The sequence below is a fragment of the Strix aluco genome, chromosome 1 (assembly GCF_031877795.1).
Source record: "Strix aluco isolate bStrAlu1 chromosome 1, bStrAlu1.hap1, whole genome shotgun sequence".
NCBI lineage: Eukaryota > Metazoa > Chordata > Aves > Strigiformes > Strigidae > Strix > Strix aluco.
The window spans coordinates 98,034,869-98,060,857 of NC_133931.1; the positions used below are offsets into that span (position 1 = coordinate 98,034,869).

Here is a 25,989-nt window from a genome sequence, read left to right on the forward strand (position 1 = left end):
CACCACCTGGCACTGGTGCATGACCAGTAAACACCGCCCTGGCACTGGTGAGGGGGGAGGGTGCGGGTCTTGGGCAGCTGCTTTGGTAGCAGTGTTTGAACCAGCATTGGCAGAGAGGCTACACCTACAGCGCTGGGTGCCTTGCAGAGATTCCTAAAGGTCATGTGGCCAAGTGCAGCAGTCACATAGCAACCTGAAGATGTCTTACGTTTCAGAGGAATTATCCCCCGAGTCACATCAGTTTCTTTTTTAATTGAATAAAGGCTCTTAAATGACATGGATGCATTTGAAAATACTACCCTGAATCCAGAACCATATTGTGTTTCCTAAATGAAATTTTTGTAGCTTGGTTCCTAAGCACAGATCTGCCCCAAAACATGTGTGTCTTGGTAGACAAACAACTTTATAATTACAGGAAAAAATAATGTGTTTCCAAGGCATCCCAACTGTTGCTGAAACACAGCGGGAAAGGAACAAAAAATTAAAATAGTTACTTAATTAAAAAAAAGAAAGCATAAAATGCTCCACCCTTAAACAAGTAAATATAAATAGTGTCTGGTTTGCACATCACTTTGTGTCCTTTCCCTAGACTTATGTGAAGGAGAATTGTAATGGAGCCTAGAGGAAAAGAGACATAGGAAGCAATAATGAAAAGAGTGTAAATTCTCTGCATAAGCAGGTCAATCAATTTGCAAAAACCCAGTCCAGAGCACGTGCACACACACACAAACAAAAAAAAAGAAAACCCAGCAAGCTCCCAAGTAGACTAAATAGGATTTCCTCTGCAGTTAAAACTGAAATCTCCTTGGTACAATTGTCATGTCTGGTACCATGATGTTCCTGTTACATGTGTAACCACATTATTGCCCATTCTGACAGAAGAAATGAGGCAAAATGTGGTTGGATAGCTAGTCTTTATATATGAAGCGATCACTTCCGAGCTTCATGCTGCTGCAATAGTTATGAGGTGGTCATCTTTATTGAATTATAAGGGCAAAGCATCCATTGCACAAGTTCCACTATTTGCTGGTAACAACTGTAAGATTACAGCAGCCACAGCAAAGAAACAGAGACCAGGGCACTGGTGCTTGAAGGGTCCTTCACTGAAGTGTACCCAATTCATTGACTCTTATTTAAGTCAAAGGCATGTAGTGAGAGGAGTCCAGACCTTCAGGGTTAGCGTGAAGACTAAAGAACACTTTTTGCAGTTAATACTTGCTGGCCATGTTTATGAGGAAGGATGCCTCGGTTTCCCTCATGCACCACCCCTGTGCCACTTCTCAGATGGATGCAAGTAGTTCAGCTGACAGCCTGGCACATTCAGGGTTGGATAAATTCCTCACAAAAATGATGGTTAGGTAGGTGCTGAAGGTCTGAGACTGAACTGGGGGACATTTCACACTGGCACAGAAATCAGGCCTGAAAATCACACCCACACACATCCACCCTCACATGCGCCAGTCTAGAGAAACAGACCGTCTCCTGAGCACATAAGATAAAATAAAGCAACAGTTTTGTAGCTTCATAAGATTGGCATGACTTAACTAACTTTAAAGAAATAGCTAAAACAAAGTCACTTTCTGGTTTTGGAGGAAAATGTGTTTCTAATTCCCAGCTTTTACCTGACTGAGGTCTTCAGCCTGCCTGGCTGTCTCTGAAGGTGGGTAGCTGGGCTGAGAAGTGAGGAGAAAAGAAAGACATTGTATGCCAAGTACAAATATGAATGGCCGTAACTAAGTTTTATACATAGCTTCTCGGCTGCTTGCAGTTCTACCCTGACTCTGTGTGGGCTCTGTTTAGCGCTCTGTCTCTCTGGCTTAATCTTACAAGGATTTATTAGTGGCTCTGCTCCTGAAAGTAGGCATTTGCAGGACCAGCTCCTCCAAATTTGAGACACAAAGGGAAGAACGAAATGTCTAGAGAAGCAATTGCTAGAAGAGAATCCAGCCCAGTAGAGACAGGAACCACTGAAAAAGGAAAAAGTTATTTATCAGCATACGTATTCCAGTTACCATTTAAAAAGCCATTTGTGTCTCCCTGACGTCTTCTGTTCTTTCTACTCTAGTATCAGTTTACTTCCTCCTGAAAATGTAAACAGTATTTTTGGTAAAATGGCATTTAAAGATCAGAAGCACATTGTAAAACATCGTAACATTGACTGGGTCTTTGTCCACTTTGGTAGAGATTTCCCATTCCTGCTGAAGTCAGTGAGCAGTTGTGATAGACCTGTCAGCTCTACTGTCCTGGGCAGCAAGAAACCTGGCTTCCAGCTGAGCCCTCCTCACCTGCTGAGACACTTCTGTGCTCTCTGAACCTTAGCACCTATTTCTGTGTGGAGAAGGCCCCAATTTTGAATGCACTGGTTTGAAATGTTGCATCTCCTCCATGGTGGGGGGACTTCCATTGGGTTAGGACCTGCTTATATTATTTTTGGCTTGTCCCAGTTGGTTAGTGGGAGTGCTGACCTGTGCTCTTATGGCTGGCAGTTTGTTACTGCCGCTCTGCCAGAGGTGCCTGCTTCTCTCATGGGATCAGCGGAGAGGAACGTGGGATTCCCCCTTGGGTTTAATTCAGTCCAAAGTTGGACATTTTAAATCAAGCCACCTATCCCATACTGGCCTTTGAGTTCCATAATCTCCCCTGCAGAGAGTTACTCCTGCCTGAGCTAGGCCTTATTTGAGTGAAAAAACAGATCACATCAGGGGCACAGGGTACTTGTTGGAAAAGCTGATGAGTTGTGTTTGCTCTCATCTGTTATGCATGAGTGTGATTGGAGTAAGGAGCAGTTCAGCTGTAAAGCAGGGGAAATGGATCCTAACTGATGGAGGAGCTGAGTACCTAGAAACCTGGGCTTTTAGTGACTTTCAGTAAAGTTCAGCGCAAAGACATGCACAACTGCCTGCTCCTAAGTTGAAGAAGAGTTAGTGTACTCAAATGTTATTGTCCTCTTGAGGGATAACGATTGAGTCTTGCCCTGGTAAGAACTTGTAACATGTGATCTTTAGGCTTAATGTTGAAAGTGAATTGCCCTGGGATGTGCTTTTATGCTCCAGTGTGATGCTGTGAAGGCACATGATGGAAGGACTCTCTCCTTACTCTCCTCAGGTCATGGGATGTTGTAGATTTTGCCTAGCAGCCCTATTCTGAGTTTTTTTTTCCGTTCTCTCCAAAGAGTAGCTGTGAGAAATTATTCTGTAGATGGGGAAAAAAAAAAAAAAAGCCTGTCTTTCTTTTCCAATCATTGACCTTGCAGCCTCACAGAATCCAAGTGTATCGTAGCTGAACCCCCTGAGGCCACTGGGCCTGTGGGCAGGGAGATAAGGGTTTCTGAAGAGCTGGCTCACTGCCTGGCCCTTCTAGAAAGTGACACACATGAAGAGGTGCCAACACAGGAAAAGGAAGGAGTCTGTAGATGTTTTATGAAGTGTGTGAAGAAGTGCGGTAGCTACGGATCAAGAAAGTTCACCAGCCCCAGAGGGACATGCTGTGCATCAGAGAGGTCCTGAAACATTAATATACTGATGGAGAGGCTTATTTTGTTGCATACTGTGCATGCCTAATGAGTCCACAGCCTGAGATCCTTGTAAATCTTTTACAGCCCGGAACGAGCAAGAGGAGCAGGAGGAAAAACGAGAGATAAAGAGAAGATTAACACGTAAGGTGAGAAGCAATTATGACACTACTGTAACTTTCTCCCTGCTGCACAGTTGCTTGCCTTTTTCCTTTTCCTCAGCATCATTTTCAAAAGTGGAGTGTGAAAACAAATCTTAAATCTTTAAAACAAATCACCAGTGTTATAGGGTGTAAGTCCACAGAGAGTGAAGGGAACTACTTTGCAGTCTATTGCTGGTAACATTTTGAAACAGGACAAAAGAAGATCTAGTCTTAATAACCAAAGAAGCTTTGAACAGTGAAGGATAGAGAGCCTAGCATTGGTCTAATCCTGCTCCCTGTAAATGTCATGGCCTCTGCAGCCATTACCAAAAGAGCAAAGTTAAAACAATGCTGATTCCATTTGAAAATTCCACCTAAAAAAAGCATAAAACTGGGAAATAAACTTTTTCTGGAAAGGGAAATTGTCACTTGAGACATTTAAACTAAATAGAGAGAAGTACTCGCAAAATGGTGTATAGTACAAAAACCAATCTTGTATTGGCAGTGAAGGACAAGCAAAACAGCATAGTTTGGGTTTGGTTTTCCTCCCATTTGAAAGTCATTTACTCTTAAAACTGAAGAACAATCATTTCAGATAAACACATTCAGCTTCACAGCTGGTGTAAATGTCTACAGATATCCCAACATACATAGCCAACAATCCATCCTGTTATTGCAGATAAACTTTATTTCATCACTGACTGTCTCCAGAGGTGGAGAAAGCCCCCTAAAAACTCACATGCTTATTAAGCAGCACCAATCCCTTCCTGTACATTTTTAGGTGGCTTCGTCTTTTTGACCTATGTGATCACAAGCTTTCATAGTATAAATAATGACAAGGAAAGGGCTGTAAATATACATGGAAAGGGCTGGATTGCTTTCATTTGTGGTTAAAAATCTCATGCCTTATTCTCAGCTCACATAAATCAGCAGAGTTCTTGGTCACCAACGGGGGGATACTGCTGTTGTTTGCAGGAGCTAAGATTGCGGGCCAGAGAGCTGTAATATTATTTTTAAAACACTTACATTCCTGACAACAAGGGCCGGGATGGTCTCATATCCCCTTGTAGCACTGCTTGAAAGAAAAGATCCTAACTGCATTGCAGATGTTTCATGGGACGTGCTCTGCAGAAAGGCTAGAAATACCATTTTACCAGGCTTTCGATTTCACTGTACATTGAAGGGTAAACACGTACAGGAATCCAATCCAAAGCTTGATGCCATTTGATGAACGGTTGTAATAGATAAAAAGCAAAGCTACCCTTACCCAGTCTGCTGCCTAAGAAGTGAGGAGTTGCTAACTCAGCCAGCGTTATCGGTGCACAGTTCCCATCCTCTGCTATTTTGTATGAAAGGTACAAAGCACATGAATTGTCTGGTGCAGGCAGAGGCCACAGCCACATGCTCAGCTAAAACACCCAGGCTGCTATAGCATCGCAGCAGTGTCGGCTCCCTGAAACCTCAGCAGTTGTCTATGAGATTCCTTTCTTTGTCTTATTTGCACTTTTAAGTAGGAACAACGGTGAGAGCAGCATCAGTCTGAGCCCCTGGCAGTCAGCTCTTTAATGTTCATACCCCTGTTCCCGGCCACATTCCTTTTAGCCTTTTTTGGCTTCTTCCCTAGTAAAGATCCCTGACATTTGTGGGGTTGGTAGCAACATGACTCAGCATTGTTTGACTTTGATTATCCTTTTAAACTGTTGTAAATTGTTCTAGTGACATATGTAATTTCAACGAAAGAACCACAGGCCTGGTCTAACAACAAATTTTGTTCTCGCCTACCAAACGTACTGTCATAAAAGCTCAGAAATCTCTAGAGGAAAGAAGTGAATAAAGTGTGCAAGCGGATAGATAACAACTAGAAATGCCAACCAGCTAGTGAATCCTGCTAAAATTGTTGTTATTCCCCAGCCCTGTCTTTCATGAGCATGTCCCAGATGTGCCACTGTGTCTGCAGCAGAGTGGCAGACTCTTTCTGTCGATTTGTACTGAAGTCTTATTACCAAACGATGTTAAACCTCAGATCAAGCAGAAGTTTAATTGAGCACGGCAAGTGTTTTGCCCAGCAGACCTTTCTGTTTGCACTGAGTTTTAACGCACACACATGCCCACAGGGTAGATTCAACATAAGGAAGGTATGCCGCGTTGCCTCCTCATAACCACGTGTAGTTGGTAATAAGAAGGGAAGGGGGTTTTGCAGAAGCTGCTGACAAGACTTTTGACCTTGCACTATAGAAACTGCTACTGGCGCTGATTTTTTTGGTGGCATCATTCCAACTCCAAGGGAACAACCCGCTTCATCCATTAAAAAGCTGTTCTTAAAATTCCTTCAGTGCTGACATTTTGTTACAGTATTATGATGATAAGTTGTAACATGACATGCTGTAATAAGTAAGATTACCTTGCTAGGTCTAGATGCCTTATTAAAGTCAGCAATAAATATTCAGTTGAATTCATCATCTGGACAGGCAATTTCTAAAAAAAATTTTTTTTAAATCAGGTGACTTATAGTGAGCTGCCCCTTTAAGCACTTTTTATCCTCTCAGACTCATGTAATTGCATATTAACTGAGGATAGGGAATAGCTGCCATTCAAAGAACAAAATGAAGGTAAATGCTGTTTGGTACAGTTTCTCTGTAGCTCGTGTCCCTTCTGCCCGAGAAAGGAGAGATGAAGCGTATTTGCCTGTCACCTGAGATGCCCGTCGATGGGTTCTGCACATCCATCACTCCTGTGCTCCCTCTCCCTGCCCCTCGGGGGGCACCGAGCAGCTTTGGGCACGTGGGCTTGCCTCATTTGAGTGGAGGGACATGAGGATTAGGAAGGGTTTTCTTCTGAGCACTGGTCTTGGCCCACAAACCCATTCCAGGAATATTAATGTGCAGAGGCCCTCTGGGAGAAGTGTTGCAAGTGGGTCCCCTCCACAAGAACTGGTCCCCCAGGAATTACTATTAAGAATCTATCCTCTCTGAACTGCGGTGAATTTGGCTGAGCACGAAGCAATGAACACAAGCCTGAACTTCCCCTGAGGATTTCCATTACAGAGAGAGAATCGTAGCCTGGATTAACAGAACACGTTACAAATCACTTGCAAAGAGGAATAAAACTTTTCTTTTCCTACCTTCTCTTCTCTCAAATAGCATCATGCTCCCCATTTCCCAGAGCTGTTTACTACTTCCTATACCCCACTGTCAATAGCTAATTTTTCCTGGAGGTCTTGCTCCAAAACTAAAAATCTTGTAGCTGTAATATTAACAGCCAAAATGATAAGGTGTGACTGTTTCTTAAAATCCATGCAATAATCTGAAATCATTATTCCCATTAAATTCCTGCCCTGGAACAACTTAAACTCTCCATTCACTGATGCCTCACTGGGAAATGTCTCGCTGTTCAATCTTTTCTTTAGTTGACCTCTGCTGGCTTGCATCAGCAGAGGCTGTTCAAAATAATGAACCTTGAGAGAGGTGGGACTCATCAGAGGGAGGTGAGAGGGAGGCAGGGGGGAGGGGAAAGGTCAGAGAAGAAAAAAGGTTAGTGGCTAATTTGGATTAACTGCATTTATAGTCAGAGGGAAAGGTCTTCAGGGCATTTTCATCACACCCTGCTCCTATGTCTTACCACAAAAGGTGAGGAGCAAAGGAGAGAGGAAGTTGTGTGCACTGCTAATTAGGATCTGTAATTTTTCACTTTGGTTTCTTCCTTAGATAACAACCATAACATTTTAACGAGGTTACAAAGCAGGCAGTGATGGAGTGACAAGACAACAAGCTTCATTGTGACTGAAGTGGAGCAAACTCAGCATTTTGGATTTGACTAAATCCCGAGACCAGACTGGCAAGAGTGCATCCCGCTCCACTTTACTTGGTGGTGGTGCTTGGGTTTGCTTCATTTCCCATGCCGAGAACAAAGGGGTTTGTGTTAAACCGTCCCTTGCAAATTGGCTTAGTGTCAAAGCTTGAAACATGCCCATTTTTATCTCCAGTGATACAGAGGAAAACTTGACCTCCCGTGACGAGACATGAGAGGTGCTGTCCTCGTTTACACTGCTTTTGCATTAATACAATCCCATTTACTTCGAAAGGGATTTTTGCCCTGGTTCACATTCACATAACAAGGTCACTCGCCATAAAGTTATCCTGCTCCCTCAGCTCTCAAGTCTTCACAAATAGGTAAATAGAAATGTGTATGCCCAGGTGGCAAACCCAGAAAAAGTCCAAACACCCACGTGCACATCCCTTTGACATTAACAGAAGTAAGTAAAACAGGGTCCGGCTCAGTGAGTAAGATCCCTTTCCCCCAGCTTGGAGCACCACCACCTTGTGCAGGCAGTCGTGTCGTGTCCTTGACCGTGTCCTTTACTGTAGTTTCGAACGTGCCCTATTCTTTCTGCCTTTTAGAAGAAGCAGAGCTCACTCACAGGTGTTGCCCAAGAAGGATTGCGTAGCGTTAACCAGTTTTGACCCGAGAGACCGCAGCTCACAGGTCATAAAAATAAACTCCAAGGTGATATCTCAGGTGAGCTGTGCCCTCAGCGTGAACAGACATTGAACTGACACCTACAGTGGAGCCACTTAGAGTCTGCTCTGCAAAGCTGTTTCCCCAGCTATTTAAGAGTTAAGGGTAGCCCAGACATACTGAGAGACCCTCGTGCTTAGCAGCTCACAAGAAGTCTCTGCAATGGCATGAGAAAGAGGCAGGGGAGTTTGTTAACTGTTCCGATAATGTGGCTTTAATTAATTGCTTTTAGAAAACCACTCAGTGTGGTTGTCCCTCTCTTTACATTTAGTATGATCAGATTGGCACTTTGGTTTAATCTACTGAATATATTTTGTGTGTGTGTGTATTTATGTAAATATATGTAGATTTATATATGTAAATATATGTAGATTTATGGCTACACATGAACTATATGCTACAAGCTGTGGATTTCAGGACTTTTTCACAGCCAGGGCACTGGCACAAGAGTCGGTGCATCTTTTTTCTGTTCATAGCTCTGCCCCAGGTGTCCTGGGTCACCTTGAGCTTGTTGCCCAGTCTCTGTGCTTTTGTTGTTCCAAGTGCTCTGTGGGGTGTATAAGTACCTGAAATTGCACTGGTTGTCGGTTTCTGAAGCAAAGGCAGGGCATCTAAAAATAATATACAGTAATAGTTGTATGACTTCAGAGGAAGAGAAGAAGCAGGTTTTAGTCTGTCTTATGTTCAGTTGCACCTAAGAATAAAAAATGCACATTAACACCGAAGTTTCATAATGTGCTTATGCCCTTGAAATATTTTCACGTATAATTCAGTGCACCGTTGTTCACACCCACTGATGGGTTGCAGTGAGTTTCAGTGCTGTAAAATGTGCAGGTGATGCACCTCGTTTGATTTTTGTGCATTTACAAACATGAGAACTTACCTCAGATGTGTTTCATTTCATCATGTGACCCTTCACATTTACCATCATTTCTTTGATTTTAACCTGCACCCAGCACACCAAGGAAGCCAGATTAGCTGTTTAAGACCCAGTGCAGCATTGAGGTAAATACCAGCAATGAATTCACATTGCCAGCAGAAGCACCACCACCTCTGTGGCAGTTGATGCTCTTGCCTTCTTGACACCAGCTAGACAACAGCCTGGCACAGCACGTTTCAGTGTATCAACAGCCACCTGCCTTCTCCTTTGTACAACTTGCTAATCACTTCGATTAGCACAACCGTGAAAGCCGACTAATGTCAAGGGCTGACAGAAGCTGTGAAATAGAGCCAGTCATTTTTTAAAAGTCCTCTTCCAGCTTGGAAAGCTTGTAGGAGTTCCTGCTTCCCTTGTAGCCATTTAGAAACACAGAGTTTAATTCACAGGATTTCATATTTTGTTGGTGTCATCATACTCCATGTAATAAGACATTTTATTTTTCAAAAAATTCCATTCTAATCTGAAACAACATTTAGGCTATGTCCTAAAATGATAAAAGCTGAGAAACGCACAGGTAATATTGGTGATTCATCCTTAATTCATGTTATTGTGAGGAAAGAAGCAGTTGATGCAAGTAGAGATGGAGGCTCACCCTTATATTTGAATTTTTTAGGTGTAGTCATAATATTATTTCAGCATAAAGATTCTCTATTCCCATAGTCAGGGGTTAGGTTTTAAATAATCGGAAGCAAAATTCTGCTGTGCTATGTGAATAATAATGTATCAGCTGCTAACAAACCTGCAGTTCCTAGTACTAGGGTTGCTAGAAAAACCTACTGATTTGAAATCACATTCAAGATGAGTTGCAGGACAGAGAGAAGCCTCACTCATGGTGTGACTGTGATTATACTCGAAGTGTGGTATAGCACTTTGGTTTTCTTGCTTTTGTTAAAAGCCTGTCTACTAATTGCAGTGTGTATTTGCCTTGCAGGTGACTTAGATGTAGGTATCAGGACTGCAGGCTGAAGAGGCAATTCTGTTCCGTTAGAATGAAAAATAACATTTTTAAATCTATACGTGTTTTGATCTACTTTATTGTGCCCTCTGGCTTTTCTGGCATGGTACTCTAGCTCACAGATGCATTTATCCTGTTGTCTGAAAAAAGCCAAAAAAGTTATGCCTGTTGTGGATGTATATTGCTTTTTTAAAAAAAGGTCCCCAAAAAATGTAGTCTTGAGTTCAGAAAGGCATGTTTCTTACTAACCTCACTGCATACATGCTGTTCGGCTGACCTGAGCATGGCTGGCCTGAATGTGGTGTACCAAAGGGGGCTTTTCCTGAGAAGCTTTTGGAAGAAATTGGAGGAATGTTGTGTGACGCCCACCTGCAGAGCAGCTCACCCTAGGAAACTTAATGCATCCCACAGAAGAAGGTAGTTGTGAGAAAACTCTGTAGTTTTAAGATCTTTGCAATATTCAGATGATTAGAAATTGTTGTTTTTCAAACCAGCAAGGAGTTTTTCCCCCTATTAAACATCGTAATTTACCCTAAAATGGCTTTGGAGACAACACATGAACTGCTGAGCTGAGACTTGACTGATGCCAGCTGTCCTAGGCAAGGGCATTACGTGGCAGAGCATAGAGTTGTGCTCCCGGTTACACTTTCTTTCCATAATTTCTCTGCATTTGGTGGGTGCAAAATGGCTGGGCTGCAGCCAGAAAGGGCAGAACCCGATTCCTGTCCTCCTGAGCATCTCACAGATGGGACACTAGTGCAGCTCTGCAGACTCTCTACAAGAGGTGTTTGAACCCAGTTTGTGAATGCATGCTCAGGGCTAATCAGTGTAAGGAGAGCAGTCCCATTGTCACCTCCCATCACAACCATGTTTTCTAAAAAGAGGAGAGGCAACCATCCATACCAAGAACAAGCACACAGGAATTTAAAGCCAGAGGCAGGATGGGGCAGTGGAGCTATCCTGCGTCAGCACCCAAATGCTGGAGAAAGGTGGGATTTTTCACCCTCCACTTAGCATCCTGGCTGTTTTGAATCTTAATTCTCCCTGGAAGATGAAATGTAGGGAACTGAGATACTTAATTTGGGAGGAAGGTGGAATTGCATGTCAGTATTCCGGAGCCTAAGTAACTTTGCAGAATAGAGTCTTAGGCATTTTATGAAATATTTAGACCTTTCACTATTCGCACGGGGTGAAGTATTGCAAAACACATCTATTTATAGTGAGTGGGAATAGTATGATATACTGTGTAGCTAATTGTTAGCAGGATATTATTTTTCCTGATACATCATGATTGCAAATGTTTCACTCTAATAGTGAAACTTTTGCAGCTAATGTACAGCCACATGCACACATATATGTAGCACCTTCTTCAGAAACAGTTGTGTAATTGCTTTTGACATTAACCAGCATGCTGTGCATCCAAAGAGAATTGATCCCTGAAAGCCAATTCCTGTCCCCAGCCATGTAACTGGCTGCATGATACGTGGACTACCAGCACACTACTGTTTCTAATTTGAGAGGAGAGTTTTGACTGTGGCTGCCTATTCTGCTGTGGAATTTGAAAGAAATGCTTTGGAACAATGAAGATGATTTCTTGACATGATACAATGCACCCTTGCAATTTTTTTTTGGCTTGTAGTATGCAATGTGAACTGTTAAAAGTCAAATAGGCTGTGACACAAAATAGAGCTGCAGCATACAGTGAAAAGTTCAATGAGCACTAGTCATCATCCTGCCTGCCTTTTCTGGAGGTAAGGACAAGTCTGCAGAATATCAGAATGGTAAGAAAAGTCATTTGACACCTTTTGCACATAATTCAGGGCACAAGCAGCTCGGTGCCTTTGCCTGACTCTTCCCAGGCAGCACGTAAGCACACGCAGCAGCTTCAGGCTGGGGAGCGTACAGCCTGTGTGGGTAGTTTTAAAGTTGTGTTGTGGTCTTCGTCTCTTCCTGAGACATTGGTGCACTAGGAGACTTTCTTGCATTACATCTTATTTCTGCCAGGGTTGATCAATGTCAGCCAGGGATTGGGATCTCCAGTCACAGTTGCTTCCCAAATGACAGTGGGCTGCTCCAGCAGCAGGGTAGGATGATACTCAAGGTGCTATTAACGAGAGGTTATCTTCCAAGTAGCAATTCTGTGAAAGGTTGATAAAAACAATGGTACTGGGAATGTCTGAACCCTCTTATTATCATAATGATGGTTGTAGTAAAAAAAATCCCCAAGCAGCACTCCGCAGGGAAAAAGCAAAGTCCTGATGTCTTTCTCCACTCCTTCCTCAAACCTGCAGCTGAGTCAAAGGCCCACGGTAGAAGAGCTACGTGAGAGGAAGATCCTCATCCGCTTCAGTGACTACGTAGAAGTGGCAGACGCACAGGACTACGACAGGAGGGCAGACAAACCCTGGACACGACTCACAGCTGCTGACAAAGTAAGTGGAACAACTTTGGGAGAGCCATGATCTGAATAGCTAGAGCATGTCACAGCAAATGGCATCCTCCCATGGCCATCATGGAATAAACCTCCACCTGACATCCCTTCCCAACACACCTGTGGCTTCTTCCCATTCACAAGGTTTGTTATTTTGAGTCATAAATCTTTGGCAAGAAGGCTCCTATAGGTGTGGAATGCAGGAGCAAGCCTAGCAGCATTTATACCACTTAAACAAAGAGGAGAAAATATCAAGCCCTTTGAGGAAAGGTCTCGATGGCAGCTGCCTTGTTTGTTTGTTGGTTTTGGTCTTGCCACATAATGCTGCCAGCTGAGAACTCCTGCAAGATGTAGCAGAGCAGTGGGACAGCAGCACGTGCAAGAATTGATGTGCCAGGACTGAGCAGGCCTGGGTGCAAAAATGGCAGCAGGTCAAATAACTGGCAAAGACACCTCTGTCCCACTCAAGCCAGGTAACTTCTCACTAATGTGTTACAACAGGGGCCTTTACTGAGGATTTCTGCCCCATTCCACAGAGTATTTTAAGCACTAAACTGAAATCACATGAGCCCTGCAGATAGAGGAAAGCTGCACGTTTGGCATTGAGTGCACCGATGGACCTTCACCAAGTGGTGTCTGTGGTGTCGGCACTGGTGGCAGAGGGGTTAAATTGCTGGAAAATTACATCAGTCACATCCTGAGGGTCTTAATGGTGCCTCAGGAGGAAGACTTAAACATTTTATGGCCACTGAAAGTAAAGAGGACCATGAGGCTGATCAGTGACTGCCATGCTTTAGTCGCTCTATGATGCCCATGTGATTTTAAAGACTTTGAGGTACCTGACTTTCTTTGCTGTGGGAGTCAAACAGCGATGGAGCCCATGATGTCCAGTGTTTAGAGACAGGAGCAGGATTCCTGACATTGCCACTCATTTATGGTGCTCTTGGTTTTATTCACAGAGGAAAGGGCAGCCTATTCTACTTGTATAATTTTACCAGAGGACTTTTATAGTTTTGTGACCACTGGTTTTCTCCTTGACAGAGGGCTTTTTCAGTTTAGCTTTGGATAAGTTATTGTAACATAAACTGATCTGAATAAAAAAGAAAAACTTCCTCTGGACTGTCCACAGACCATAATATACTGGGTTAAATCAGCTTTTCCCATTTTACCTCACCACACTGGACAAGATCTTATTCAACTGGCTTAGTTATATTCTCCCAATTGGTAGATGAGGGAGAGAATAAATCTCCAACTGGTTCCACAGCCTTTGAGAGATCCCTGTCTGACATGAAAGGCATGGAGAGACTTCATCTGGAAAGGAGAAGATTTGGTGTCCAGAGAGGTCCTTTCTCATCCTATGAAAAGAACAAGTATTAAATACCACTATTAAACATAGCCTGGTAAAGAATTCAGTATTAAGGCAAAGTACTTTGAGGCCACGTTTTCTTTTTTATACTGCATTTGCAAAGTCAATACACTGAACAAAGGGCTTATGTTCTCCAAATGAGCCTTTTCTAAGCAAAGCAGGAGAAGAACAAATGTTTGTCATTTTAATGTTAATGCCCCTTACGGCATAAGGAAGCAGATATATTATTTTGGGGAGTTGGGTCATATGGGTGGTATTCTGATTTCAGATGACCTGCTTTTCCCCACCACTGTGTCCACTGTTTTTCCCACAAATAGCCAGACAAACTGGAAGCAACTCTGAAATGCCTGACAAAACTGCAACATCCTATAAAAGATTATTTTCTTCCAGAGTTTTGATTCAATAACTCTCTTCGTTGGTCAGCACAGGATAGATTTATTGCAGAAAAGAGATTTTAGTAACGGACTTCTCTGTCAGTAAATCTTGCTCTGTGTGCTGGATGTAGGGAACTACCTTCAGTCTGACTTCGTCTTTACCAGGTCTGACTGTTACAGGAATAAAAAGGACACTTCTGAATCTCTCCAACAGCTGAGGGATGCAGGCGGGAATAGATTTCAGACCTTATGAGAGTCAGCAGCCTGTGTGGCCTCCTTCACAGTCACTTAAGCAGCAAATTGGTCTGCTGAAGGTAGGCCCTTGAGTTGCTGCATAGCCATTGCTCTGTCCTGATAGATGGAGGCAGAGCCTGACAGACATTTCTAAGGTAAATAAAAAAGCAAAGCTCTGCAGAAAGGGCACAAGGGGCCTTTTCTGTAGATCACACTCACAAAATCTATCGCTTAGGGCTTGTCAAGGCAAAGGTGACTGTATCAGTGGCTGTTGCAAAAGCCCTGTTTCAGGCTTGCACTAGATTTCCTTCATCAAGAAAAATTCCTGACAGACACGAGTACCACCGACCGGAGCCGCTTGCAGCTGCTGATGCCAATTTCAGCATCATGCAGAAAGGCTGCAGCACACACCTTGGACCCATGGGAGCGTTTGGCCACAGCAGCCACCTTGCACATCCTCTCCCAATGCTCATGGCAAGACCCACTTGTGAGCTGCAATTGTCACAGGCCTGTCAGAATTCATGACTTTGGGTGTGGGACTTGAGCCAGTTCTGCTGAGCCCCCTCTCCACCACAAAGCTGAGTCCCTCCTAGTCACCCCTTCTTCTTTTTTTAACTCTTCCATATTTCTCTTCTTGCCAGTCACCCCTGATTTTCTTCTCCCTCATGGACAAACCGCAGCAGCTGTAGGTAACTGGGTCTCCTGGTGCTGAATACAACCACCTGTGGCTAGTTTTCTGCTGGATTAGTGCGTTGAATTGGTTCAGCAAATGGCACAGCCGGGTCAGAAGGGAGAAGGAGGGCAGCAGAGGGGCACAGCCTGAGGTGGAGAGGAAGGCAGGGAGCCAGGCATCCCTCTTTTCCTCCAAGTAAGCTCAGCCACTTTAGGCAACTTCACACGAGGAAATTCAGGACCGCGTAAAGGCAGGAGACATCTCAAACATGAGTCTGGCAGGATCAAAGTGGAGTTTACTCACAGTCCAGCTCTGAAACAGATCGCAGTGTTTGAGAAACTGTGGTGCACGGTTTTTTTCTCAAGCTTACCTAATTTGGATTTTGTACATGAAAGTGTTTACATAATAAGCCAGAACTGGTTCTGTATCTGCGTTGTCTATGATACATTTTCAAATCGAGCCATTCCACCAAAGGATTTATCTTTTCCCTTTATGTGATTTAGAACATGTTTATCTCTGTTCCTTTTCACATTTTAAAGTCTTTTTTATGTTTTTCTTTCTCTCTCTGATAATATTAGCTATCTGCTTCACTTTTAATATACTGTTTTGAGAACAAAGTGAACTTACTTTGATCTCTCTTATTTATACATTTATGAGTTTATTTGTCCTTTGCAGGCAGCCATTCGGAAAGAGCTTAATGAATTTAAAAGCACTGAAATGGAAGTCCATGAATTAAGTAGGCATCTAACAAGGTAAGCTGAGATTAATTTTTTAAGACTATCAGTGAATACTGTTGTTTTCAAAAAAAAAAACAACCCAGCAGCTGTTTCTCCATCACCCGCTGAACACACCATGAGGTCTAGACAACATTTAGAATTACAGGCTGTAAAAGGAACTCGCACAGATGAACTCATGCTGCCCCATTATGTGGTGGTGTGCAGGCATGTGCTGTCCGTTTAATAAAGTGTAACCTCCTTTAATTTTATTTTTCAAATCATCATGCTTTGGCTGTATGTCTGTTCTTCTGATAGCAAAAGTTAATAGTGTTGGTGTCTGAAGGAGGACAGGGAACTCTTGTAGAGTCAGCACATAGCAAGGTACGAACGCATGTACACTCAAACCCCGCGGAGCCTTACGGCTGTTCCACGCTACGCACGTCCCACACACAGATCTTTCAGTCCTGTCCTCCATGTCCTGCAGTAGGCGATGCAGTGGGGAAATAGCAAGTTTGGCATTATAAGAGAGGCACTATTTTTTACACTCTAGCCTTTTTTTAGTTAAAAAGGTAGAGATCGAATGAATTATCCATGACCCCAAACTAACAGTCCTCCTCTCTGACTGGCTAGGGCAAGGCATGCTGGGAGGTCAGGGCACATTCCCTCACACAGCCTGTGCTGAGTCTGCTCTGGCTTTGATGCTGAGATGAGCTGAACTCCTGGCATTTCAGCTGAAGTCAGGCCTTTACAAATCAACATTAACCCCCCACTCATTGTTAAAGATTAAAGACAAGTGCTAGGTATTGAAGACAAATGACAGTGAGATCTGATGCAAAACTGGCACTGCCCTCATATTAATACTTTCATCAGCTAGGTGCTCATAAAAAATGCAGTCCATACTTTTAAGAAAAATACAGAAAAGCTTAAGGCAAAATTAATTTTGCATTAGGGCATTTTTATGTGTATAAATTCATAATTATATTAAAATTCACCATATGTATTATGCATATATTCCCTTGCAGAAACGATCTCCCTTCTACTTCTTAGCACGTGCTAGGATGGTTGCACTGGGGTTTGTAATAACGGAGTGCTGCTAGAGACAAGCCAGCTGCTTTTGAGCCACAAGGTCTGGAAGAAGCTTTAGGGTGTGCAGTTGGCCTAGATCTGTTGACCCCAGTGACTGAGCCTTTGAGGGTCATTTGGCTCACTCCTGCAGGAGAGCGGTGACAAATTTAGAAAGGATAAGGCTGTTTTAAAGGGGGTGTTGCTACAAGGAGTTGAGCTCCACTGAGAGCTCCATTGATTTCCATGAGGTCTTTAGCATCCCACAAACACAGAGACTGGTTTAGTTTTCCCGCAGCCTCTGAGTTGCTTGGCTTTCACAGGTTTCTGGGCAGTATTTTGCTTCTCTTCCAATGTTGGGGTAAGCAGTGACCCTCTGAGGTGACTCAGTTTTTATTTGAAAGCCGCTGAGTAGCTTTGACTCACTAAGTGTGGGCCAGGCATACTCAGAGGTAGAGCTAATATAATAGAAATTGGAGTAAGAGTTTGTCTGAAGTTCAGCAGGACTTACTGGTTAGACAAGTGGCTTCAGGAAGTATGCACCTGAAGGAAGCACACTTAGACAAAATAGAGTAATTCCCTTAAACAAACTTCAATAAATCACCATTATAAAATCATTAGCAAGGTAATGAGCTATTCATGTCATTAAGCAGAGGCATGAGCTGAGCAAAGAATGTGTGGTGCTTTACTAGTGGGACACATTAATTAATTAATGATAGAGTGAAAAATCAAAGCTTAATAAAAAAATATATTTGCAGAGCTGACAAACCCAGGCCTCGTGACACAGGGTGTACTTGCAGGAAGGGTGGCCATTTAAGCTCTACTTGTCTCTTTAGCTTCTGACATTAAGAAATAATCATGCTTGAATTGTATGTAAATCTGACTGAAGAGCATAAGGTTTGTCTAAACCAGACAATTTTTGTGGAATCAAGCATGATGTGGTCTGGAAGAGGACTAGCTAATAACTCGCTCAGGGATCTGATAGGATGGACCCAAAGCCTGTTAGTGTCTTTGGTAGATTTTGATGCAAACTGCTTATACCTATGAACTGCAAGTCTGGTGAGGATCAAAGAAGTATGAATGTCTGTTCTGGGTCCACAGTGCCAGCATAGCCAATGTCAGTGCTGCAGGAATCAAGCTGCCTAATTATAGCAATTAGTTCTCCATTTTTTAATGTACAACATGCATGTGAGGATATTACCTTACTATTTGTCTTTTTTTTTTTCCCCCCTTGGATTTTAGGTTTCATAGACCGTAGCAGTTCAATTCTACCTGACTACTATGCCATCTTCAAAACATAACTAAAAGGAACCATAAGTGCTGGTATTATTCACTTCTCTGTTACGTACAATGTAAATCTTCTGAACTGCCTTTTTAAAAAAAAAATAGTAGAAAAATAAATATAAAAAAAGGAGAATTGTATTTACATGTGACGAGTACTGCAGCATCATCAGACCTGCTGGTTCAAGCTTCAATAACAGAAAATACCCCTGGTGGGAATCGTGCCAAGACTTGGCATCTATGTATAAGACTTTCCCGGCATGTGGATTTGCCATACATGTTCAAGCCCAGCTGGCGGTGCATCCATTTCGTCTTCAGGCACCCCTCATCCTGACAAGCCTCTGTCATCAACTCTAGAGAGCCCTGAGATGGTGTTCAGGGAGTCACTGGCCTGGGTGAAGTCTCCAAAAGATGAGCACCTATGGCACTAAAGCACTTATACCAAACACTCCTTTCAGGCTGCAAGCACCTTATGAGGATTGTGAAGGAGCAAAACTACTCTACAGGCCAGCCCATCTGTGAATATCATCTGACTAGAAAAGCATTTCTTTCCCTGGAAAAGTTTATGGCCAGTCAATAGGCACTGTTCAGCTCCCAAGCAGAAAAAGGCATCACCTGTAAAGAACAGAACTCCCTAGTGAAGGCTGGTTCAGTTCTAGCAACTGTTTATTTTTCATCTCTTTCAAGTATAATTTTCTAAACGCCATTGTGAGCCCATCAGCAGTAAGCGATAAGAATGTTGACAACAAGCAAGCAAAACCCATCTCTTCATGGTCACTGCATGGCATTCACTCAGCTTGTAGTTTGTTTTTACACCCAAGCCTCGTGACTGTGTGAGAGCCAGCGCACGCCCGGCGGCAAGAAAGGCTGGGATTCCCACCAGCTCTGCAGAGGGACACACGACAGGAGCAACTGGGGTCTGATGAGGGATGTCTATCCTCTCTTGTATCATGTGTTTCAAGAACTGATCCTAAACTCATACTGAGAAAAGTGTGACAGGTTGTGTTACCTGGCCTAACAAAAGGAGTCTGATGCATTGGTATGGATGGTGGGACTTGTGACTGGTACCCACAGCTGAGGTATAAGGACAGCAATTCAGAGGTGTTCTGGTTTGGTTTTAATTTATTTTTATTATAGTGGTTTTACTCACAAACTGACCAAGTAGAGCTCAGAGAGCTGGTCACTCTGGGCCTGGTTTACCTGCCAATTTAAGCGTGTGCTTAACTCTGCATAAGCGTGCAAACAGCCTCACTGCATTCAGGAACATGTCTGACAGGCTTAACTGAAGCTGAACACATTTAAGTGCTTTTCTGAACTTAGGCCAGCACCTTCTAAAATCAAGTCCTTAACTAGTGTAATGCCAGCAAGCTGGGGCAAACATTGTCTAGGATTCCTTTCCAGTTCTTACAAGAAACTATTATGCCATGGTTTAGGCCATTGGCCCAAAGCACTGTAGCAAAATTATTATAAGGAGTTCCAGATTATTATTTCAGGACACCGTTTTTTTCTTCCATAATAGCTATTTTGCTTTGACAGGTTGAACAGAGAGGCCAAAGTTTTTTACTACAGTATTGGTTATTTCTGTTATTATTTTTTCCTTTCTCACAGTCTTCCACATATCTATCCATTCTTCTGTGCTCCCTCTCTACCTCCCCTGATGCCATGCTAACGTTGCCCTTCACTGATTGTGGGCTGAGAAGCCTCTTGCACCCGAGCATTTAATGGCCAATGCTGCGTAGTGCCAACACTCCTGCCTCTTCTCAGGCCTCCGTCTCATTCCTCTGGTCGCAGGAGTAAAGCAAAAGGACCCGCACATAGCCCGTGGAGTTGCTCTTAGCATCCAGCCTGCCCAAACGACACTGGCAGTGAGGCTGATGCACTCCGTTTATGCTTAGTGGTGGTACTCAATACCTCACAGATTTGCTCTCCGTCAGAGAAAAGCGAAAGCGTTTCATTCTCATCTGTGGCCGTCCTTGCAATGCTGTGGATTATTAGCTATTAACTAAGAATTGGCTGTTGTAGGATAGAAGATGCTACAAATGAAAGCAAAAACCAGCTGGTTTCTGGTGCCTCATTTTTGCGGTATCGTGCCTCTGATGCGATACGCTTCCCAGACTGGGTGATGATTTCTGAAGAAACACGCCCAATGACCCCTGTGTCACCAGCTCACAGTCACTTTAGATACAAGTTCATCAGTAGTGAAAGCCTTTAACGTGCAATGTTATCCGCTCAGTGCAGCAAAGACAGAGCACTTACCTACTGGCCAGGAATACACTGCTTTGGGGTTATTTTCATGAAAACCTGGGGTTCGTGTTTTTAAATTCATTCATACACACATGCACACGTAACAAGACTGCATCACAGCTTTAAAAAGGGAAAACAAAACTCTGTGCTTTTGACTGCACATACACAGTACTAGGAAAAGGCCCTGCAACACAGCTGTTTTGAAGAGCAGGAAGCCCTGATGTTCCCAGTACGGATCCCATACCTGCCCTGGCATTGTTAGCTTAGAGGTTCACCATGAAAGTAGGCCATTTAAGGAGCAGCAGTGACCAAAATCACAGAACTCAGTAGGCTGGTGGGAGGAAGAGGTGAGATTATTTTTTTTTTATTTTATGATTAAAATGAAGAGGAAAGAGATGGAAGTAGCAACTGCTACCATGAGTCTGTTGTCAGTGCTAGTCCCAGGGCAATGGGCAGTCTGTGGGCAGTGTCACTCTGGGTGCTGCCACTGTCCCTCGTGGGCAGGGACCCCAGCAATGCCCAAGCCTGCCAGTCTGGTAGCCTAAAATAAACCCTTGGGCACTGGTTGAGACATGTTGCCCCTTGTTGAAGGCACCCTGCCTTCATCTGGGTGGGCCCAAGGCAGGTCCCTGCTGACTGACTGCTCAGCAAGTTGTCACACTCAGCCTGCCTCAAGATTCATGCTGTCCCCAGGGCAGCTACATGCAGCAATGCTTCTTTCTTTTTTTTTTCTTTTTTTTTTTTTTTTAATTATGTTAACTCCTGGCTGAGCAGACACCAGGACACAGTGGAAGAACTGCCATATTTCTCCCAAACTGCAAGTAGAGCTTATTACTGAAAAGGGGAAAGGGGGGGAGAAAGAAGCCATATAAAGTGTTTGGCAGTGCAGTAAGCATCGCAGAACTGGCACTTCATCTGGTTTTCACTTCAGTGAGTCTGGGTACTTTGCAAAGTTACCCTTTGGCAAGGTGTTATTCAACAACCTTTCAGTGCCTGAACGCTGCACTACATCCTTGGTTTGCACACCCACCTCTGGCATCCATGGGAAATTGCAAGCGGACTGGGGAACAGCTAGTCCTTTTTTTTTTTTTCAAATGTTTTCTTGAGCACTTGTTTTCTCATCTGTGAAAGCCACCTCTATCACAGCAAAGGAGTTGTGATTCTGTTGCAGCGGGGAATCAAAAACCAAACAGTCATGATTTCTCCCCTTCAACCTAGATTATGCGTAGGACAAAGATGATGGCATTCCTGCTAAGACTCTCTTAACATTGCAGTTCACACCAGTCATCTTCATTCATATTAGGAGGAGATTAATAGTAGTAACAAAGAAATTACATCAAGTTTAGAGAATGGGAAAATCAACGCAGAACAAAAATGGCTATTCCCATCATCCATCTCCAGGGCTGGTAATGGTGAGAATATTCTAGAGTCAAAGAACAACATTTTGGTTATAATCTACTGAATCTCGATGGGTTATTCATATTTAAAATGTGAAAGTACTGTGACATCTGTTCTACAGCCTATGGGAAACTGAAGTGGAAACCAGGGTGGGGAGCTGAGGAGACGGCAGGGATTGGAAAAGCAATTCGAAAATGTCTAGACAAAAGTTTTGATTGTTCGGAAAAAAGTGACAGTGAGGAAGCACGATGGTGGCATCGCCCTCCCACCTACACTTTTGCCAGCAGCAGGCTGCAGAGACCTGGTGATGTATTTATGACTAACAGGGAAGGTCAGCGTTGTGGCCTTTCCCCACCATACGCCTTGCTGGATAGGTACTTGAAAGCTGAAGTTTCAGGCTGCAGGTTTGCTGGGACAGGGCTCAGGCCAGCTTTTGTGTCTAGACAATTCCTGCTGTGCACTCTAGATATTATCAGAAGAGCAGGAAGGGGGGAAAAGCATATAATAGACTTCTAACTGTTTTATATTAACTGAAACAACTTAGTGAGCCCATTACACAAATATATTTCAGCCTGATACTTATATGTAAGCACAGCACTTTGTCATCACTGCAACTAGTCACAAAACTCACCCTTCATTATTTCTACAGTGCTGTCTGTACAGTGGAAACTCGATAAACCAACAGAGGGGGAGCACTTCCAACATGCTAGTGAAAGCCTGCACTCATAAAAACAGATGGAAACCCGTAGTTGTACGTGAATGGGGGCTCCCTAACGTGCCTGCAAATAAAATCACTTCATATAAATAGCCATGAGAGATGACTAGGCTAATAAAAATATCAGGAAAGAAAAAGGGGGACAAATTATTTTTCCCAGGTGTTCAGTCTGCTTGAGCTTGGAACAACTTCTATAAACAAAGAGGAGGTAACGGGCACATTACCTGCATTCCCATGTGTCCCAGTTACTCCTGCACCAGTTGCATTTTCCAGTTGATATCCAAGTGTATGTATATAGTTTGTCTTTGTATAGGAGTGAGTGTGGTGGCTGTCAATCATATGTGCTCTTCCAGTATTGTAATTTAACAGATTATGGCTGTATGAAAATGATGTAAATAACTAGAAAAAAATTAAACTGGATCTCTATGTCCTAGTTTTTGTACATACTGAAACTGCATGGTATTTAAATTATTGTTTGTCTCTGATGTATGCAGTTTCTTAAAAAAATTAATTTAAAAAAAAAGCATTCCTGTGCCCGTGTATTTTATCACGCTCTGTCCCAGTGACCGACAGGGTAACAAATGGCTGCAGTCAGGGATACGGGCCCTCCTGCCACCAGCCGGGCAGCTGCAGCGACGCAGCATGTGCCCGCGGTGTGCCCGCACCTCAGCGGGGACCAAGGCAGAGGCACAGGACTTACCAGAGCAGGTGGATGGGATGTTGTGTCGGCTGAGCCACTCGTGCCATCTCTGTGAGCTGGTTCAGTGAAGGTGTGCAAAGGAAGGTGACGGGTACCTCCGCTGCTGAAGTTGTGCCCAACACCAGGCTAGTAAAGAACAAACCCAACAGTCTGCACTAGACACACGCACACCCCCCCATCCACCAACACCACCAAACCCCACCTCTCGCTATGTTTTTGGTACAGAGTACACTCTGTCAAGTGCCTACTGCCAGGGTCAATGTGCGGCATTTGCTGGTTCTGCTCTCCCTTCCCTGTTGATAAGTCTTTGTCCAATATCCAACACCCTGTGGTTAGAGAAAATGCCACTGAGTAGTACCAGCAAGTGCTATTGCTGTTCAGCAGAGCAGCCATACCTGCACATCCAGCTACTTCCCTATCACCTTTTCATTCCCCCCCCGCCGTTTTCCCTGAGTAGCTTCAGTGGTTGCACAGCATTTCAGGTTGTGACAAGCTGCAGCTTCCATGTAAGAAAAAGGGAAGGGAAAACCTTCACAAGCATAAGTACGTACCGTCAGTCTCACTAGCCTTCTGCAGAAAGTACAGAAGGTAACAGCTCTGCTTAGGCTGTTCAGTTTTCATAATTAATGGTGCAAAAATTCTGAGCCGAAAGAAACAACTGGCACCCAGCTCTCCCACTGTAACTGTCAGGTGGGAGCAGCTCCCCTCCCCTGATGCACACAGAGGCCTCCAGTTACACAGAAATGAAAGGTCTGTATACTTTAACTGACCAAATTCTGCTCATTTCCATTGCTGATATGGAGACACAACATGATCAAAACTGGTACCTGGCTTTTTGTTTGTTTCCATTTGGGTAGGTTTTCACTGACCTCCTTACAATCCTTGTTTGTATGTATTTCTATTCTGACAGCCAACAAGCTTGTAGCTATCCAGTGAGGTTTGGATAAATAAATGAAGTAAAAACCCCTTAGTTTTTGACTAAAGCTCTTCCCCCCGCAACTAGCTATGGCTTCTGTGGCAGCATTGTATAGTGTTCCGGTTACATATGGTAATTTCTATGCTTTAAAAAGAAAGCTGTTGGTGAGGATACATTGTACAGGGATGTGAGAACACAGCCCCATGTCTTGCACTGAGACCTCTGCACAAGGGCTGTGTTTTTATGTTTTAACAGAAGCATTTCATAAAACTGGTCTAAGGAAAGAGACGTGTGTGTGCAGTAAAGTCCGTGTAATTACTAGCCATCAAATTGCAATCTAATGCCATCCTTAGGCAGGAAATGGAGGAGGGCTGAAAAATTCAATTCTCCATTAAACAGGCAGCCCCCCCTGTGAGCAGCTCAGCAATACTGTTTGTGCTACCTTTACGAGATGCTTCAAACCACCTCAGAAAAACTTAGGAGAGTCAGCCCACAGGAAGAGCCTGCAGCCAGGTGCACCCTGCAGTCACTCTCTTGTAACATTCCCTGTTAACAGGGCATAAGATACAACAAACTATATTTTAACATCTATGGGATGATTTTTTACATACATGAAGACATTAACCCTGAGAGGTAGAAGACAGACAAAGCTGTTTAGCAACTGGTTTAGAATGTAAAAAGCTAGATCCATACTCACATCCATATGCACATGCACCCAAAAGCTGATCTTCAGTCCAAAATAAAGGCACCTAATTTTGAGGGGGGGGGGGGGAAGGAAAAGGGAAACATGCTGGTCTCACTGAGCAAATCCCACGATGGCACTGGAAGCCCCATGGCTGCCAGACAGGAGCCCAGCAGACCCCAGCTGAGCCGTGTGCATGCACGGACACTGCCACCCTCTCCCACCCACCCCCCCCCCGCCCCCGACACACGTGCACGAACACACTCTGCTGCTTGGCAGTGCCTGGCTAAGAGCTCAGTGCTCTCAGCGCAGAAATGGCATAAGATTCCTTTGTCACCACCTTCCTTGCCCCCATTTCGCCCCTCAGATCAAGGTTCCCAGGCCACCAAGTCTGAAAAGAACAGTGTGGCCATGCACTACTTTTCTTGCCTGGAGCTTCCATCACGTTTGGACGTCAGCTGGAAAAGAACCGGTACATGCAACATGGGACAGCACAGATGTGTGGCACTGCTTAAAACTCTCTGAAGAGAAAGTACTGCTTGAGGGGCAAACTGGACCAAGTTAAGCTTATTTTTCCTTGTTTGCAAAGCCCATGAAGACATTTAGCAGGGGGGGAGGCTTCACTCTCCAAAGGGAATGCTTCAGTGTTGTTTCTATTATCTCCAGAGAAAAAAAAAGAAGAAAAAAAAACCCCACACAACCAAGAAACCATTCTTGGCAGCTAGTTTTGTACAAACAAACAAGCACGCAGCAAGTAGTTACATGCTCAGCGAGTCAAGGAGAAATAATATAAAGACAAAATATCTAATTTTCAAGCTTCTCATGAAAAATGACCATCAAATGACTTGTTACCTCACTCCTGAATGACACAGAGGTAACAAAACAAATAGCAAAGGTAAGGCCTTTCCCAGATTACTTAGCCAGGGTGTTCAGTAGGAGGCTCAACCATGTGCAACCCGTGTAAGGAACTAGTAGCCCACAGTAGATAAATGACCAAACTTGGACTGTCCGCTGAAAGTACCCGGCTGGACGCTACAACTATTGCGGTATCTTAGTTAAAGAGGTCAAAGAGCAACTGTTAGCCACATATGCCAAACTCCAGGCTGATTACAATGGCTGGAGGCACAGACCAA

General features: G+C 43.7%; 1 protein-coding gene across 7 annotated transcripts in view; it reads left to right on the forward strand.

Annotated features, from left to right (window-relative positions):
* PHACTR1 (phosphatase and actin regulator 1) overlaps positions 1–23,010 on the forward strand; it is a 317,945-nt gene extending 294,935 nt beyond the window's left edge. For all 7 annotated transcript variants that reach the window (XM_074828352.1, XM_074828367.1, XM_074828378.1 and 4 more), the window contains 4 exons: positions 3,599–3,660; positions 12,356–12,496; positions 15,818–15,894; positions 18,163–23,010. In XM_074828352.1, coding sequence (XP_074684453.1) covers positions 3,599–3,660; positions 12,356–12,496; positions 15,818–15,894; positions 18,163–18,178 — 296 coding nt within the window. In that variant the 3' untranslated portion in view covers positions 18,179–23,010. The remainder of the gene's footprint in view (positions 1–3,598; positions 3,661–12,355; positions 12,497–15,817; positions 15,895–18,162) is intronic.
* Positions 23,011–25,989: the final 2,979 nt, after the last annotated feature.